We start from the raw sequence: 14284 nt of genomic DNA, 5'->3' as shown, positions 1-14284 counted from the left end.
AAGAGATTTTTTTTTTTAATATTTCTTATTTCATTTTCCCTAACGTCAGCACTAACGCCGGAATTAGCAATTTTCAAAGCCTATATAGCGGAAGCTACCCCGTGACGACACGTGGCGCGACACGCCTCGAAAAGCCCCTGTCACGTATTGCTCTCGCCCGGTGCGAAACCCTAGCCGCCGCTGCTTTGCTGCTGGCCATTCATTTGTTGCCTGTCTGTCTGCCTACCATCGTCGATGATTCTGGAAAGAAAATAAAAAAAAAAAAAGAGGGAAAAATTGGAAGGACCGTGGAGAGAGAGGGCGCCAAGGAAGCATCCGGGGGTGGGGCCCGGCCAGGGTCCGGTCACATCGAAACTTTTGGGAGGGAGGTGGGGAAGGCGAGGGAGAGGAAAGATTCTCCCCTTTGACGAGGCAAAAAGCGTATCAAGACCGCCGCTCTGGAATCACCGAAGCGGCGTCGTAATGGAGGCCAGGAGAGGAAAGCCCCTCTCCATCTATCTTCGTATCCTCTCTTTTGCTACTTCCACGCGCGCCTCTCGTCGAGCGGTTTCCCCATATTGCCCCCCCTCCCCCGCCCCAACTAATCGCTCTCTCGCCCTTGAAAAGTCCATGTTGCCCCCCAAAACCCGGGGGGAGGGATATAAAAAGATTTGCGGAAATACTCGGCTCGTACTTATCGGATGTGAATGCAAAGTATACGTGTTGCTGAGAATCTCGTAATTTAAATGATCCTATATTGAAGAGTTTTTTTTTTATTTGCAATATCAATGATGACGTGAGCTCGTAATGACATTATTTTAGGTTCTATTACAATAATGCGGAACCTCTTTATACTAACTTAAGAAGAATGGCGGTGTATGGAGGTTTCGTTATCTCGTACCTTAATACTTTCTATCTCGTACATTAACCATAGAGGGTGACACGCAGCTTTGATTAGACAAATTGGAGCAACTCGAAATTAGTAGACTTGGATGGAAATTACTACAAGTTTGTAAAAAAATAAAAAAGCGAAATATAAAAGTCGTTGGAATGGATGAATAAAGAGGTATGAGTGGAGCCCCATCCATGCACGTTGTTTGCATTGTTGTTGGCAAATGACTCGCCGTACTCGACAATCGAAACGACTAAAATACATTTCATAGGATGATAATGATAGTATGAGTATGTCATTATTTTGATAAATGAGACATCAAATAATTCGATCATTTTGCAAAACTAACATTTTAGAAAATATTTGCATTAACATTCGGGAATATGCCAATGTTGTTAGGTATTACTGTCGTTGTCATCATTTCTTTCGGCGTCCCAAAGTCGAATTTATCTTCCCCCCACCCCGGGAAAAAAAAGGGGGGGCGCAAGGAAGAAATTAAGAAAACACGGAAAAGATACAGGGGCATATTCGACTTTTCGCAGTGGACACGGTCCCCAGCTCCGAGCGGAGAGCGGTGGTGGCGAGGAGGTCGAGGAGCAGCAAAATGCAGCTGGTGAAATTTAAAAAAAAAAAAAAAAATAAAAAAAAAAGAATACGGAAATATTAAATAAGAAAAGGAAAGGAAAATGATCGGGTGGCGTTTGAATCGCTTTGCGTGGGGAAGAGGCAGACGGGAGGTAGACGAATTTATATTTTTGCCTGCTGGGGAATCCCCGAAGGTGGACATGGATTCTTCGTCCCTTCCCCTCCCTCCCCTCCCTCCCCTCCCCCTCTGAAACGCCACCCCGCCCCCTTCCCCCTTCTCTCTCTCTCCGTCCGCCTCCTTCCCTTTGAGCCGCCGCCCGTCGCTCGCCGGCTAGGGTTTCTCCGGGATCGCCGCCGCGAGGTTAGGGCCCGCCGCGGTTTCCGCGCATCTGGGGTTCGGTGTTTTTTTGTGCGTCGTCGTTGTCGCCGGTCGGATTCGGGACGTCGCGTGTCGATGCGGCTCGCGTCGTTGGGTAGGTGCTGCCCGGCCGGGTCCCGCGCGTGCTTCGGCCGAGGAGCTTGGAGGCGCCCCCGGAAATGCTCCGGCGGCGGCTCTCCGGATCGAGAGCCGGATGTCTTTCTCTCCCCGTCTCCTCCTCCTCCTCCCTCGGCCGAATTGACGAGCGTCGCCGTCGTGTTTCGTGCTTCTGGTTCTTGCTAGCTTTGAGTTCGCTTATTAAAAGGGAAAAAAGAAGAAATATTCTGAGGGTTGATTTGGTCCTGCGTTCGTTGGGCTGGCGAGTCGGATTTATTGGATTTTTTTTTTTTTTTTTTTGCAGCGAGATTGAATTTTTGAATTGTGTTCGTTTGTGGCCGTTAAATTTTCCTTCCTTTGTCTCCGGTTGCTTGATTCGACCGGGTTTCCCATGTTTTTGGAATACCGATGTGGCCTGTCTTGTCGATGTGTTTGGGTGGATTCGTTTATTCGTAGGCCTATGTGGTTTGAAAATCTGTGATTCTTGCTTAGTTGATTGGTTTATGCAAAATTCCAAGCTCGAGTCTTTTTCTGGAGGTTAATCGGAGAATCTCTTAGAACGTTTTTCTCTTGGAAATAAGATGGGATGGGAAATTGGGGAATGCTAAGAAGAGGGTTTATTTGCTTTTCTATTTAATGTTTTGTACGCATGGCGTTTTTAGTCGTTTTGGTATGTTTTTACGCTGTCTAAAAGGTCTAATTTTGTGCTTTGTTTCCCAGAGCCATGCCAACTTTTACTGCAATAGCTTTGGATAGGCTATTGGAACCCAGAACGTCCAGAACGGCCGATAAATCTGTTAATAGCCCCATGCCTGTTCCTAAGTTGAAGCCTCCTAGGCCTGAGCCAGTGCCTAGTGCGAAGCTGGAGAGGAGGAGAAGTACCTCGGTCATGGAGAGGAAAGTTCAGCGGCCTCAAATGACTCCGGCGCTCTATGCGACTCCAGAGAGTACCCCGGTTCCGGATTCACCGTCCTCGTTCCCTCCGTCCCCCTACATCATCAATCACAAGAGACGCGGCCCACATCTTGTGAAGAGCTTGTCCGAGGATGACGTTTCTGCTAGAAAGAAGAGCATGGACGAAGCAAACACCAATTCAACCGTAACTGAAGTGAAAAGTGAGGAGATTGCTTCTGTGGGGGATCTCCCTGTAACGTTTACACTATCTAATACGGTTGAAGACGAACATGTGAATGGTATTGATGATGTGTGTGAGGTTGGGAGCAGTGACAGGTCTGCGAGTAGTGCTCTGGAAGTTGGGACTAGCAATTTGAATAATGGCTTGGTGGGGGAAACTGATACGCTTGTTCCTGTTCCAATGACTCCCGAAAGAGAGGTTGATAGTGAAGATTTTTATGATCCTCAGGAAGCAATGAGTTGTACTAGTAACACTGAGGGAGAGGACAATGGCACCGCGGAACGGTCTGTGAAGTTCACCACGCCAATGGGAGAGTTCTTTGATGCATGGGAAGGTATTTAAGATCTTTTGTTTTCCTATAGCATGTTCCATTTAATTTCTGGAATCTTGCTCTTGTTGTCTGGGTGTTTTATACTAGGTTTTTGTTTTTACTACAGCAAGCATTACTAAGAAACAGATGGTTTTACATATTATGCAGATGGTTAAGAAACAGATCTGTAACCATAGCATTACTAAGTTGTGGGTCTCTATAATTATAATTTTCACACTTATCATATATGAGAATCCCCTTTCCTGAAATTTACGTTGGTTAAGAAAGGCTTATGTGCATCCAACAGAACTATCCTCTGATGGTGGGGCACAATCTTCACTGCGTGATCTTGAAGAGGAATTGCGAGGGATCAGATTAAGTTTATTAATGGAGATTGAGAAGCGGAAGCAAGCAGAAGAAACCCTGAGCAATGTGCAAAGCAATTGGCAGAAAATTCGACAACAGCTATCACTGGCTGGTCTTACCCTTCCTGCAGATCTAACTTTGGAGTCTGACCAACTGAGTGTGGAGGCTGCAGAACAGCTGAATCAGCAAGTTCAACTTGCTCGTTTTGTTGCTGAAGCCATTGGAAGGGGCATGGCCAAGGCTGAAGCAGAGACAGAAATGGAAGCTCAGCTTGAGGTTAAGAACTTTGAGATTTCACGATTGTGGGATCGACTGCATTATTATGAGGCTGTAAATCATGAGATGTCTCAGAGGAACCAAGAAGCTGTTGGTGAGTTTCTGAACCTAGCCCTTCTGGCCTTTTGCTATTTGGCCCATTCTGTATGCTGCAGAGCTCATTTCACTCTTTGTTCTCATTTGCTGTATAATCCGTCATTATCAGTATATTTGCTTATCATTTCTCTTTAGACAATTTAATATCCTTCTCCTGCTCATTGTGGTAGAATACTGGATTGCTTTGTTTGCCTTCTTGTAGATGTTATACGTCGGATTAGGCTTGAACTAGGCACCCCTATACATTTTCTTGGGAGGGCAAGAAATGGTTCACTGCTGGGCTTTGGAGTGTTATGAATTTGAGTGAATCCACTGTTGAACTGCCCGATCCTATTTTGAAATTACTGGTTAATTCCTGCTATCTACCCTGATTGCAGCAGTCGGATCTATTTGTGAGGATTGTCATTTCTCTCAGGAAAATAATCTCCATATTTTCTTCCCCCAATAATTTTACTTTACCTTGATCGGTGGCTGTATTTGGTTGCATGATGTTTTAACACTTGGTTTCCTGATTTGGGAAATGAAAACATCCCTTGTACTTGGTGATGTAGTTTTTATCCATTATCCGTCCACTCACTTAGAAGAAGCATATCCATGCTTTGACAACATTCTTGTCAAGATTCTGAGGTCTCTTGGCAACTTGTCGTCATTGTCCTTTGTATTCAGCCAACATGGGTTTGGGTTTTGTATGCCAATTCTTTTTTGAAGTTCTCATTCATTGGATTGTTTATCAAGGTCATCATGGAAAGACTTTCAATTTTAACCTCTCCTATTGTTTGTCTTTGCAGAGACTGCTAGACGACTAAGGCAACAGAGGAAGAGGAGGCAGAGATGGGTGTGGGGTTCGATAGCTGTCGCCTTATCGCTCGGTGCTTCGGCATTAGCATGGTCATACCTCCCATCCGGCAACGGATCACGCAGCGATGATAATCAGGCGAGCAAAAGCAGCAACGACACCGAGTGAGGCAGGCATTCTTCCTGCAGAGTCTACTGAGATGGGCTCTGTCATTGGAGGAAAATGATAATAAGAAGGGCCAGTGCTGCCTTGTTGAAATTAATCATGTTCTCCTAGTAAGTGCGCAAGGCATGCCGCACAATATTAGTTCTGACAAAATAATATGCCAAGCTGCGATGTTGCAGCTAATCCAGAGGTTGATATACCGAGTCTGTATATTTGTTGGAAATGCATGATTGTTTTGCTTTAGCTTTTCCTGGCCTCTGGTGCCCGATTTGCGAGTTCCCGTGGACTTTGGAGGAGCTGAAGACAAGCTTTTTTCTTGAGCCTCCATGGATGGCGATTTTGTAGCAGTAAGACATCTGAGGCAAAGTTGTTTCGACAAGTTTTACGAACAGATTGATGTTTCATTGTGTAGAACAAAATATGAGTATTGGAAGTGGGATGTGATGCGGCGGAACAGTAACACTAATGTCACGATGTGTACTGAACTGACTCTCAATTGTTATATTCATTGCAAATTAATTTTTTTATTACAAAAAAATTATAAACTGATGTACCACTGCCCGTGTCATTTAATGATTTGGAATATTTCGTCATACGAAAATTAGTTTGGGAGAAATTAGGTATAGATGCATGTGTTTCTGATTCTCTGTGACTTAGTTCTTTTGGAGGAAATGTGGTGCGAGAGAGGAGTGATTGGTTGCCGGTTGCCGGTTCGGTCTGGTGTCACTCAAGAATTGAGAATCAGACCGGGAGAACTGGTTCTCAATTTTTGGGACTGTGGATTGGATTGGTTGGTCCTGGAATTGGGAGCTGGACTGGTCCGGTCCAATATGGTCCAGTTTGATTTGGTCCAGTTTCAATGGACCAAATCACTTTTTGTCATTACGTTGAAATATATATACACTCAGTCCCTTAGTTTTTTTAGATCAAGAGCTCTCTTTAATCAAAATTTACGTAGAACGTGATACTCTTTGAAAGGTGTTGATGTCGAGCAAGAAGGAAAGGCATCAATGTTGAGGCTTGAGCGACTCGATTGGAGCGAGGCGCGTGGGAGTAAAAAAACGTTGGCGTCCGATGGATGTTGAGGAAAGGAGACTACGCGTGCAAGGGAGAGCATGCTGCTCTAGAAAGGACGAGAGACAGAGAGAGAGAGATTCAAAGGGAGATCCAAAGGGAGATCCTTTTGTCAATTTCAGTAGGCTTGAAAATAAAATAAAAGAAGGTGAGTAAAAAGAGAGGACGTCAGATAGCGTAGCTTCCCTTTTCCTTCTTCTCCGATTAGGGGACTCTGCCGTAAGGTGCGCTAGGAGCTGCAGTGGGCATTTCACTCCACCTTTCACTCACTTGAGGCGCGGGTGACTACTTTACCAACCTACCCGACGATAGTTGAAGCATACAAGTATGCCCCGACGTAGAATCTACCTTTCCTACCGTGATGCCTAATAATTTCCTATCAATCTTTGTTTTCATGATAGAGAGAGAATACAGAGGATAACGTGGGATTTCTTACCCAGGGGCGGATCTTTCACCTGTTTCCTCCTTGAGCCTTTTAAGGATTTGCTCAAGTTCAATCATTTGTTAGTTTCAATAGGCTCGAAAATAAAATAAAAGAATAGGAGTAAAAAAGAGGACATCTGATAGCTTCCTTTTTCCTTCTTCTTTGATTAGGGGAGCGGTTGCACGACAAGTCATGTCTCGTTCTGGGATTTCTTTCTTTCCCCGTAAAAGATATTGAGCATGTAACACTTTTGATTTTCCTTTTCTCAAACTTCATTTTGCTCGAGACATCATAGTAATAGAGTTGTTCAAAAATTATAAAAAACAAAAAAAGTTATAGATGGTCAATTTAGTTCCCATCCACCAATTCCAAAAATAGGAACACGAGATTGGACCAGGACCCCTTACAATCACTTAGAATCGGTCGGTCCGAGCGATTCCTATCGACACCCTTTTGGGAGTGTCGACTTGTGAGCTAGCTCAATTTTTCAGTAATCAAATCTTTGATTAAGGTGGTGTCCAAAAATTAGAAATCACCCATGTCTGTTACATAAATCTCTAATCAACTAATATAGCTTGCAAAAAAAATCTTATTTTCATACGTGGAAATTAGTTAAGCACACCGTGCCGTCCGGCCCCAAAACGGTGCGTTTCAATCGAAGCGCTCCGATGGAAAAACGAAAAACGAGAAAGCGAGCTTGCGCCGCGCATGGGCACGTTATCCAGACAGAACAGAAAACTCCGCGGGAGAATGAAGAGTAGACCGGCGCGCGACTAGCGATGGCCGGAGCTCCGGCGATGGAGCTGTCTTCTCTGCGCCCTCTCTCCAACCTCTCTCCTCACTCCTGCTTCGCCGCCGCCGGCAGCTCCCTCTTCGCCACTCGCGGGAGCGCCCCCGCGGTGTCCCGGACCGGGTGCCGGTTCCGGGCCCCGAGGGCCGCCGGCGCCGGCCACCGGGGCCTCGCTCTGGAGCGGCGGCGGCGGCAGTTCTGGGTCGACGAGCGGGAGAGCGGCGCCGAGGAAGGCCGGGGAGAACCGAGCTCCTATTCTGCGGATGACGATGACGATGACGACGATGACGACGACGAGGCTCCGTTGTTGTCGTTGAGCGAGAAGCCGGACCGGAGCGTGGCGCTGCTCGATGATTACGAGATGGAGGAGCTCGATTATGCTTCCAACCCGGATCATAGAAGCGGTACGTGGCTTGTTCATCGATTCGAAGTTCCCAACGGCTAGCGTTGGGGGGTGGGTTGGGTTTTAAGTTGCATCAGTTCAGTGGTTTGTGCCCTGTATGCCTCTGTCTCCTGAATATAAGCATGAATGGTTGAATTTCAGCTTATTCTGTTGTCTCTTTCGTTGCGTAATTCGATTAAATTTGATCGGGTAGATTATACAATCTCGTCCTGATGGAAGTTCTCCAGGAAATGTGTCCTCTATCCTGAAAAAGTGGTCACATTTTACGAAACGGATGTGGGTTTTTGATTAATTGCTCAAATTTCTCCTAGTATCAAACTGTAGAGCATTTGAGAGAGTATAATACATGCTGGAGCGAAAGAGGTCACATTTTACGAAAGCAATTGATTGACATGATTATTATTTGAAGTTGAAAATGTTATGACCTCTCATGTTTTGTTCCACCGCCACATGCAATTGACATGTGCTGGACCCCCACTCCACGCCATAGTTTTTCCTTGGCCTTGGCCTGGTGTGTGTTAGTTGTTCTAATATGATGAGCTATCAAATGCAGGATATGTGGCTGTTCTAGGAAAGCCTAATGTTGGGAAGAGTACAATTGCGAATCAAATGATAGGCCAGAAGTTGTCAATAGTTACAGATAAGCCGCAAACCACAAGGCATCGCATTCTTGGTATATGTTCAGGCCCAGAGTATCAGGTACGATGAGCATTGTGTTTTGAGTAAGATTTTTTAGTTATGATCTTCCTAGATAGGACTGAAGCAGTAAGTGGTTGTGTTAAGAGTTAACGCTATAAACAGAAGGCATAAGGGGAAAACCCTAGTATCGTCTAATGCAACAGACTATCTACAATGGGACTTTTATGGTTGAATTATAGCTTGACAGTGTCTTGTGTAGATTTGCTGAGTAAACTTGGTATGCTCATTGATTTGTAATCCCTTCATTTGAGCATTCCCTTCCTCATATTGTCTATTCTTATTGTGTATATGATGTGAGGCTTAATCTCCCGTTTATCTATCTTGAGTTATTATAATCCTTCATTCACTAGAGATGAAATTGTCAGTAATAGGTTTGGATTCCTCTATTTTTCTTTCTTTGTTTTTGACATTATATGATCACCTAAGTTCATTACTCCGGAGACTTTTAGAGTGAGCATTTTCTGTTCCCTTGGTGACACTCATATGGGAATACTTTTTCATGTCCAGACAGACCATGCTAATGAAAATGCAACCTTATATAATACTACGAATCTGGGAGATTTCATGTTGAAAGACAATTGATTTGAATATGGTAATGTGCTACAGCAAATATATGAGTTCTTCTGTTTAGTATTTCCACAACAAGCATCTCTCCTTCCCCCTAATCTTCAACTATTCTTGCAGATGATACTTTATGATACTCCTGGTGTAATTGAGAAGAAGATGCACAAATTGGACTCCATGATGATGAGTAATGTTCGAAGTGCTGCTATAAATGCGGATTGTGTATTAGTTCTCGTGGATGCATGTAAAGTACCTGAGAAAGTATGCATATGTTCTAGAGAATGATTTGCATATCTTGGTTTCCCTCATCAGATTTATATGAATTTTGCTTATGTAGATTGACGAAGTATTAGAAGAAGGTATCCGGGACCTGAAAAATAAGGTGCCAACTCTGCTAGTAATGAATAAGAAGGATCTGATCAAACCTGGTGAAATTGCGAAGAAGCTCCAGGTTGGAATTTCTTACAGTTACAGGCATGACTGCATAGACATTCATTAGATTGGACTCCTGCTGTCACTGTGAAAAACATTATAAGAAAGTAGATGGGGCGACTTATTTACTTTGCCAAATGTGATTTTGCTCCTTGTGCTTTCCCTTTGGTTTTAATTTCTTGGGAATTCGGATTTTGTCCTTGAGCCCTGGAAGCTCTTATACCTCACTCAGAATATCAGTTTTCAACAATCGTCTATTGTTGATTGTGATTGCATTCACGAGGTTAAATTTCTGCATGTACATGTCATTTCATACTAGCATATAGTCAGTTGTGAGGCCAATTTTTCTGTATCAATTTATTATCTCCTAGATATCGTGTGTTGTATCCTCTGGTTCATCTCCTGAAGGTGTTTAACTATACTTGCAGTGGTATGAGAAATTTACAGACGTGGATGATGTTATACCTGTGAGCGCCAAATATGGTCATGGTGTGGAAGATGTCAAGGACTGGATTTTATCCAAACTTCCTCTGGGGCCGGCTTATTATCCCAAGGCATGTACCGGGCTCCTTCTTCAATATATTTTGCTGTTCCAGACTGCTACTGATAGTATATATCTATGTTAATGCTAGATGTATCGTTTGCTAAAAGCATTGTAATACAAATAGTGAATCTCCAAATGATTTTTGGTAATCTACAAACTAAAATGAAGAGAAGAGGCTTCATTTCATAATTTCTTTTCTTATCATCTCTTATGCTATACGGAGTAAACAAAATTTAAATTGCTGGAGTGTTCAAACTCCACACCTGAATCAGAGTGGTTCTCATAAGATGCTTCTGTTGGAGATCTGTGAGCAAGTGTCCTCAATCAATCTGAGTTTGACAGAAACTCTAGATCAAGTAGTCGAAGGATCAGCCAGGAACTGTAGCTTAGGTCCATCCAGTAGTTTCTTCATTTCTTGATGTTATGGTTGAGTCAGCAATTGTTGGCAGGAAATGAGGGTGAATCTTTTCTTCTCATTCTAGTGTGACTGGCTACCTTTATGCAGTTTTGCTCTATATCGTGCCACATCCTTTGAGAGATTCTAATAGTCAAAATATGCATGACATATATCCATTGGTTAGCAGTGGCGGAGTAGCAAGTTATGATTCAGGATAGGAGGCTGAGGCCAGACGTGTTGTATATGTTTTGGCAGTTTATTTTCTTGAGGAGCATAACATTGTAAAGCTCAGAACTTTACAAGATTATCTATTACTGAAACTTCTTATTCCAGTCCTACATAATAGAATCTTCCTTTCTAATTGCCATCTTGCAGAGGTATCGTCCTTCTAGATGAACCCATCTAGAAACAGTCACGTTGGGGCTTTAGGAAAGTCTTGCTCTTGCTGATGAGGAGTTTAACTGTGTTTTCCTTTGTTCTTTCAGGACATTGTTAGTGAGCATCCAGAAAGATTCTTTGTGGCCGAAATAGTTAGAGAGAAGATTTTCATGCAATACCGCAATGAAGTTCCTTATGCTAGTCAGGTATAAATATACAATCTTAACTATATCTCCTGCTTTCTGTCTCTGTCTTCCCTCACTCTTGAGTTTTGAGTAAAAGTGTTGGGATTCGCATAATAATTTACTCTTTGGTTTTTGGCTTTTGAATACTCAAGGTTAATGTGGTGAGCTACAAAACCAGGCCAAATGCTAAAGATTTTATACAAGTGGAGATTGTTGTAGAGAAGAACTCACAGAAGATCATCATGATTGGAAAAGTAAGCTGTGGATCTTGCTTATGTAAGAGAAGAAATAAGAAAGATAGGAGAAGAGGAGAAAATGAACATTTTTTTCCCCATGTATTTATCGATTGTTTCTGCATGATAGTTTATGGACTGCACCATGAGCGTCTGCTCCTGTCATCTGGAGCTACATGGGTGTGCTTTCTAGGGTGAGATAGCTCCATGCTGCATTGAGATTGTGAAACTAACAGGGCATGGACAAGCATAGAAAAGAGAAGAGCAGGACGTGCCTTAGCATGAGCAATTGTGGCTTGTTTGCTAATTTTGAGTTTTAGGAGCCTCCAAAGTCCAACATAAACGATTACGTTGAGAATACTGGGCCTTTGTGCTGCAGGAGGGCTCATGATTATAATAATTTTATTCCTGAGATTTGCATGAACAGCATCTGCATGCATGGCTTGTAAATCTTTCACTATATCAGTACCCTTTTTTAGCTTTGGTTATGGAAAGTGTGGAGGGGCTACTCAAGTTTTTGCTTCTGATGTCGTTAACAGTTGCATATTTTTATCCTTTATTCCGGTATAAAACCCTAGACACTTATTGCATAATCTGACTGACTAAGGTTGTTCTGTCAACTATCAACTGCTATTTGGGGACATATTCCAACCTTGTTGGTCTTGTCTTCCTCCTTGAGCAGATGCTTTGAGGGAGGACCAACATTTTCCTGTCATTTTTTCAAAGGCTACACTTTCAATTCTGTATTTTCATGCATCATGTGGCATGCTGCAGTTTGGCTTTATTTCTTGGTATTTCAAGAACAATTGTTATATACTTTGCTGTTAGCCCTTGCATTTTGAATAACTAGTTCTCCTTTGTTGCCTGCAACATATAAAAGAATTTCAGGGGATTGAAAACATAAGTTTGGATGATGGAGATGGAAAAGATAGATGTTCTACGTATAGTTTTGCCTGCTTTTTCTGTTGGCTCATGCATAGGTCTGTATAAACTGGTTAATGTATCTTTGCATATATTTTGCAGCAAGGGAGGGCTCTCAAGCTACTTGCTACTGCTGCTCGGCTTGATATTGAAGATTTCTTGCAGAAGAAAGTATATCTTGAGGTGCCTAATTACTCTCTACTTTTTCTGTAGCCCTACATTTTCTAGTAAAAAAAATTGTTGTATATGTAATGAACTTGTCTATCTTGTTTGTTACAATTTCTCTTTCTAATTAATAGCAGCTAAGGTAGGCTATTCCGGGTTTTATATGATGGGTAGTTACTTTCAGAACATACATTTACTTGCACCAGTATTGAAATGAGAACATGCATTGAGCCTAGCTGTGTGACAGATTGAGGTGAAGGTGACAGAGAATTGGCGGCAAGACGAAGGACTTCTCAAGTACTATGGTTATGGGGGACAGATTCGAGCACTATGATATAAATTTCTTCAGCATTGTTCTCAGCCCAACGTGCTACTTTAGAGGTCGTGTCACTGGGAAGTCTCTCCAGCTGATGATCAAGCTAATTCTCACCTTGTCCTTTGTGGATAAACGAGCGCCCATCTCCATCTTCTTGGTAGCCAATCTTTGTTGATTTTCTAAGCAAATTTTGTTTTCAAAGTCCAAGTTTGTCTAAAATAGTTGATTGTGCCTCGATTTGCCTGCCTTCTTTAGAAAATAATGCATTGTTTTCGATAGATTTATTTGATTTCTTTCTTAGAAAAGCTTGCAGTTGACTGACTGGTTTGCAGTTGTGTGCTTCATCTCGGAAGGGCGAGGATGCAGAGAAGAAGCATTTCAGTATCGAACTTGCAGGTTTTCGCTTTGTATCAATAATTTCGAGCTAATTATGTTCTTTTGCGAAGTAGTTTTGGCAAGATTGGGTGAGGCTAAAGAACATGGAAGGTTTGCAAATGTTGAATTCTTCATTGCAATTTGCTTGGACGAAACATCAAGCTAAGGTTGGCAGCATCGAACAACATTGATTTCATAGAGTTGGTTCATCAAAACCAATACTTACAAATATATTGAAAACCCACTTTTTTTGGGTCAAAATTTTGAAAGCTCAATTGCCTATCGACTTTTGCTTTCTTCAAAAGAAGATAAAAGGTGAAAAAGGACCGCAATTTGATCCGCGATTTTGGGCGTGACTTCGCCACTCATGTCCATTCATATTGGAGTACTCTTCTTTTCTTCCCATTCTTTTGGCCCTTTCCTACAGTCGCAACGAAACGCATTGCGTGATGGACATACCATGTAAAAATATGACAAGGTGGAGCCAATCGATCTTCAATATTCGTGTGTTGTGAATCTCGTTTCACAGGATACTGTTATGCCTTCCGTTCTCACTTTCTCGATTAGCTTGTTATATCACGATTCTTGCATAAAATACGTTCTCATAATCGAGGGCCTTGTACAGTATGGCTTGCGGTTCCCTAGGTTAAAGCGATTATTTCAACATAAAAAAAAAAAAAACACCTCACGAGCCGACAGGCAAATCGAATCAATCGTAGTAATATCTCGCGAATTGGTGTACCGACACAGTCAAAATCCATTTGAGGGCGTAACCCTAGTGAAGCAATCCACCAAACGACGAAGGGTCGGTCCCGAACGAACCTAACGTTATTAGGACAGGGGGATGTGAGTTAGGGGGCAGAGACACATGCGCTTGTGGTACAAAGGATCTTCACAAAGAAATTCGTGGGGGCATCGCCATCATCAATTGAAAGCGGACATGGCTGCGTGTGAAGCTGTAGGGCACCTTCGCTTTTTGGATGCTTTCTTCTGCTCTCCTGCCGCGGATGACCATCGGGAGCAGTCGCCCTAATCTTCATCCGCAGATAAAAGCGCCGCTTCGAGGGTGGGTCAGTGGACGAGTGGGGACACGAAGGAAGGAAGCGACAAAAGGAAAAGGGTAAAAAAGCGTAAAGGGTAAAGGGAAACGAATAGCGTGATTTCGCCCCTATTTTTCCGTCCTCTTTTGTTTCATATTAGGACAGTGCCCCGACCCGTGTCATGATTTCAGTTTAGTGCGAGCAATGCTTCCGTGAACCGGGTGCGCATGAGCCCGTTGAAGCATGCCGACGGCTTAGGGCTTATAAAC

The 14284-nt window shown here is 43.0% G+C and overlaps 2 protein-coding genes across 5 annotated transcripts; both read left to right on the top strand.

Annotated features, from left to right (window-relative positions):
* The first annotated feature begins 1618 nt into the window (after positions 1 to 1618).
* Positions 1619 to 5541, top strand: LOC104419718. Its single transcript, XM_010031466.3, has 4 exons — positions 1619 to 1817; positions 2652 to 3400; positions 3684 to 4112; positions 4903 to 5541. Exons 2-4 carry the CDS (start codon positions 2656 to 2658, stop codon positions 5076 to 5078), a joined length of 1350 nt encoding a protein of 449 aa, XP_010029768.1. The 5' UTR covers positions 1619 to 1817; positions 2652 to 2655; the 3' UTR covers positions 5079 to 5541.
* A 1729-nt stretch (positions 5542 to 7270) lies between these two features.
* On the top strand, positions 7271 to 13171 carry LOC104419717 (GTPase ERA-like, chloroplastic). 4 transcript variants are annotated; one of them, XR_720845.3, is made up of 10 exons: positions 7271 to 7767; positions 8320 to 8465; positions 9150 to 9290; positions 9367 to 9480; positions 9890 to 10015; positions 10888 to 10986; positions 11118 to 11219; positions 12222 to 12302; positions 12532 to 12757; positions 12954 to 13171. XR_720845.3 is itself a non-coding variant. In XM_010031465.3 (9 exons), the coding sequence occupies exons 1-9, from the start codon at positions 7353 to 7355 to the stop codon at positions 12616 to 12618; spliced, it is 1311 nt and encodes a 436-aa protein (XP_010029767.2). In that variant the 5' UTR covers positions 7271 to 7352; the 3' UTR covers positions 12619 to 13171. The 4 variants fall into 4 exon arrangements, 1 of the variants encoding a protein (XP_010029767.2); XR_720843.3 differs by having other exon boundaries at positions 12933 to 13171; XR_720844.3 differs by having other exon boundaries at positions 12914 to 13171.
* The last annotated feature ends 1113 nt before the right edge of the window (positions 13172 to 14284 follow it).

Source organism: Eucalyptus grandis, chromosome 9 (assembly GCF_016545825.1).
Source record: "Eucalyptus grandis isolate ANBG69807.140 chromosome 9, ASM1654582v1, whole genome shotgun sequence".
Classification (NCBI taxonomy): Eukaryota; Viridiplantae; Streptophyta; class Magnoliopsida; order Myrtales; family Myrtaceae; genus Eucalyptus; species Eucalyptus grandis.
This window is presented reverse-complemented; position numbering and strand designations above follow the sequence as displayed.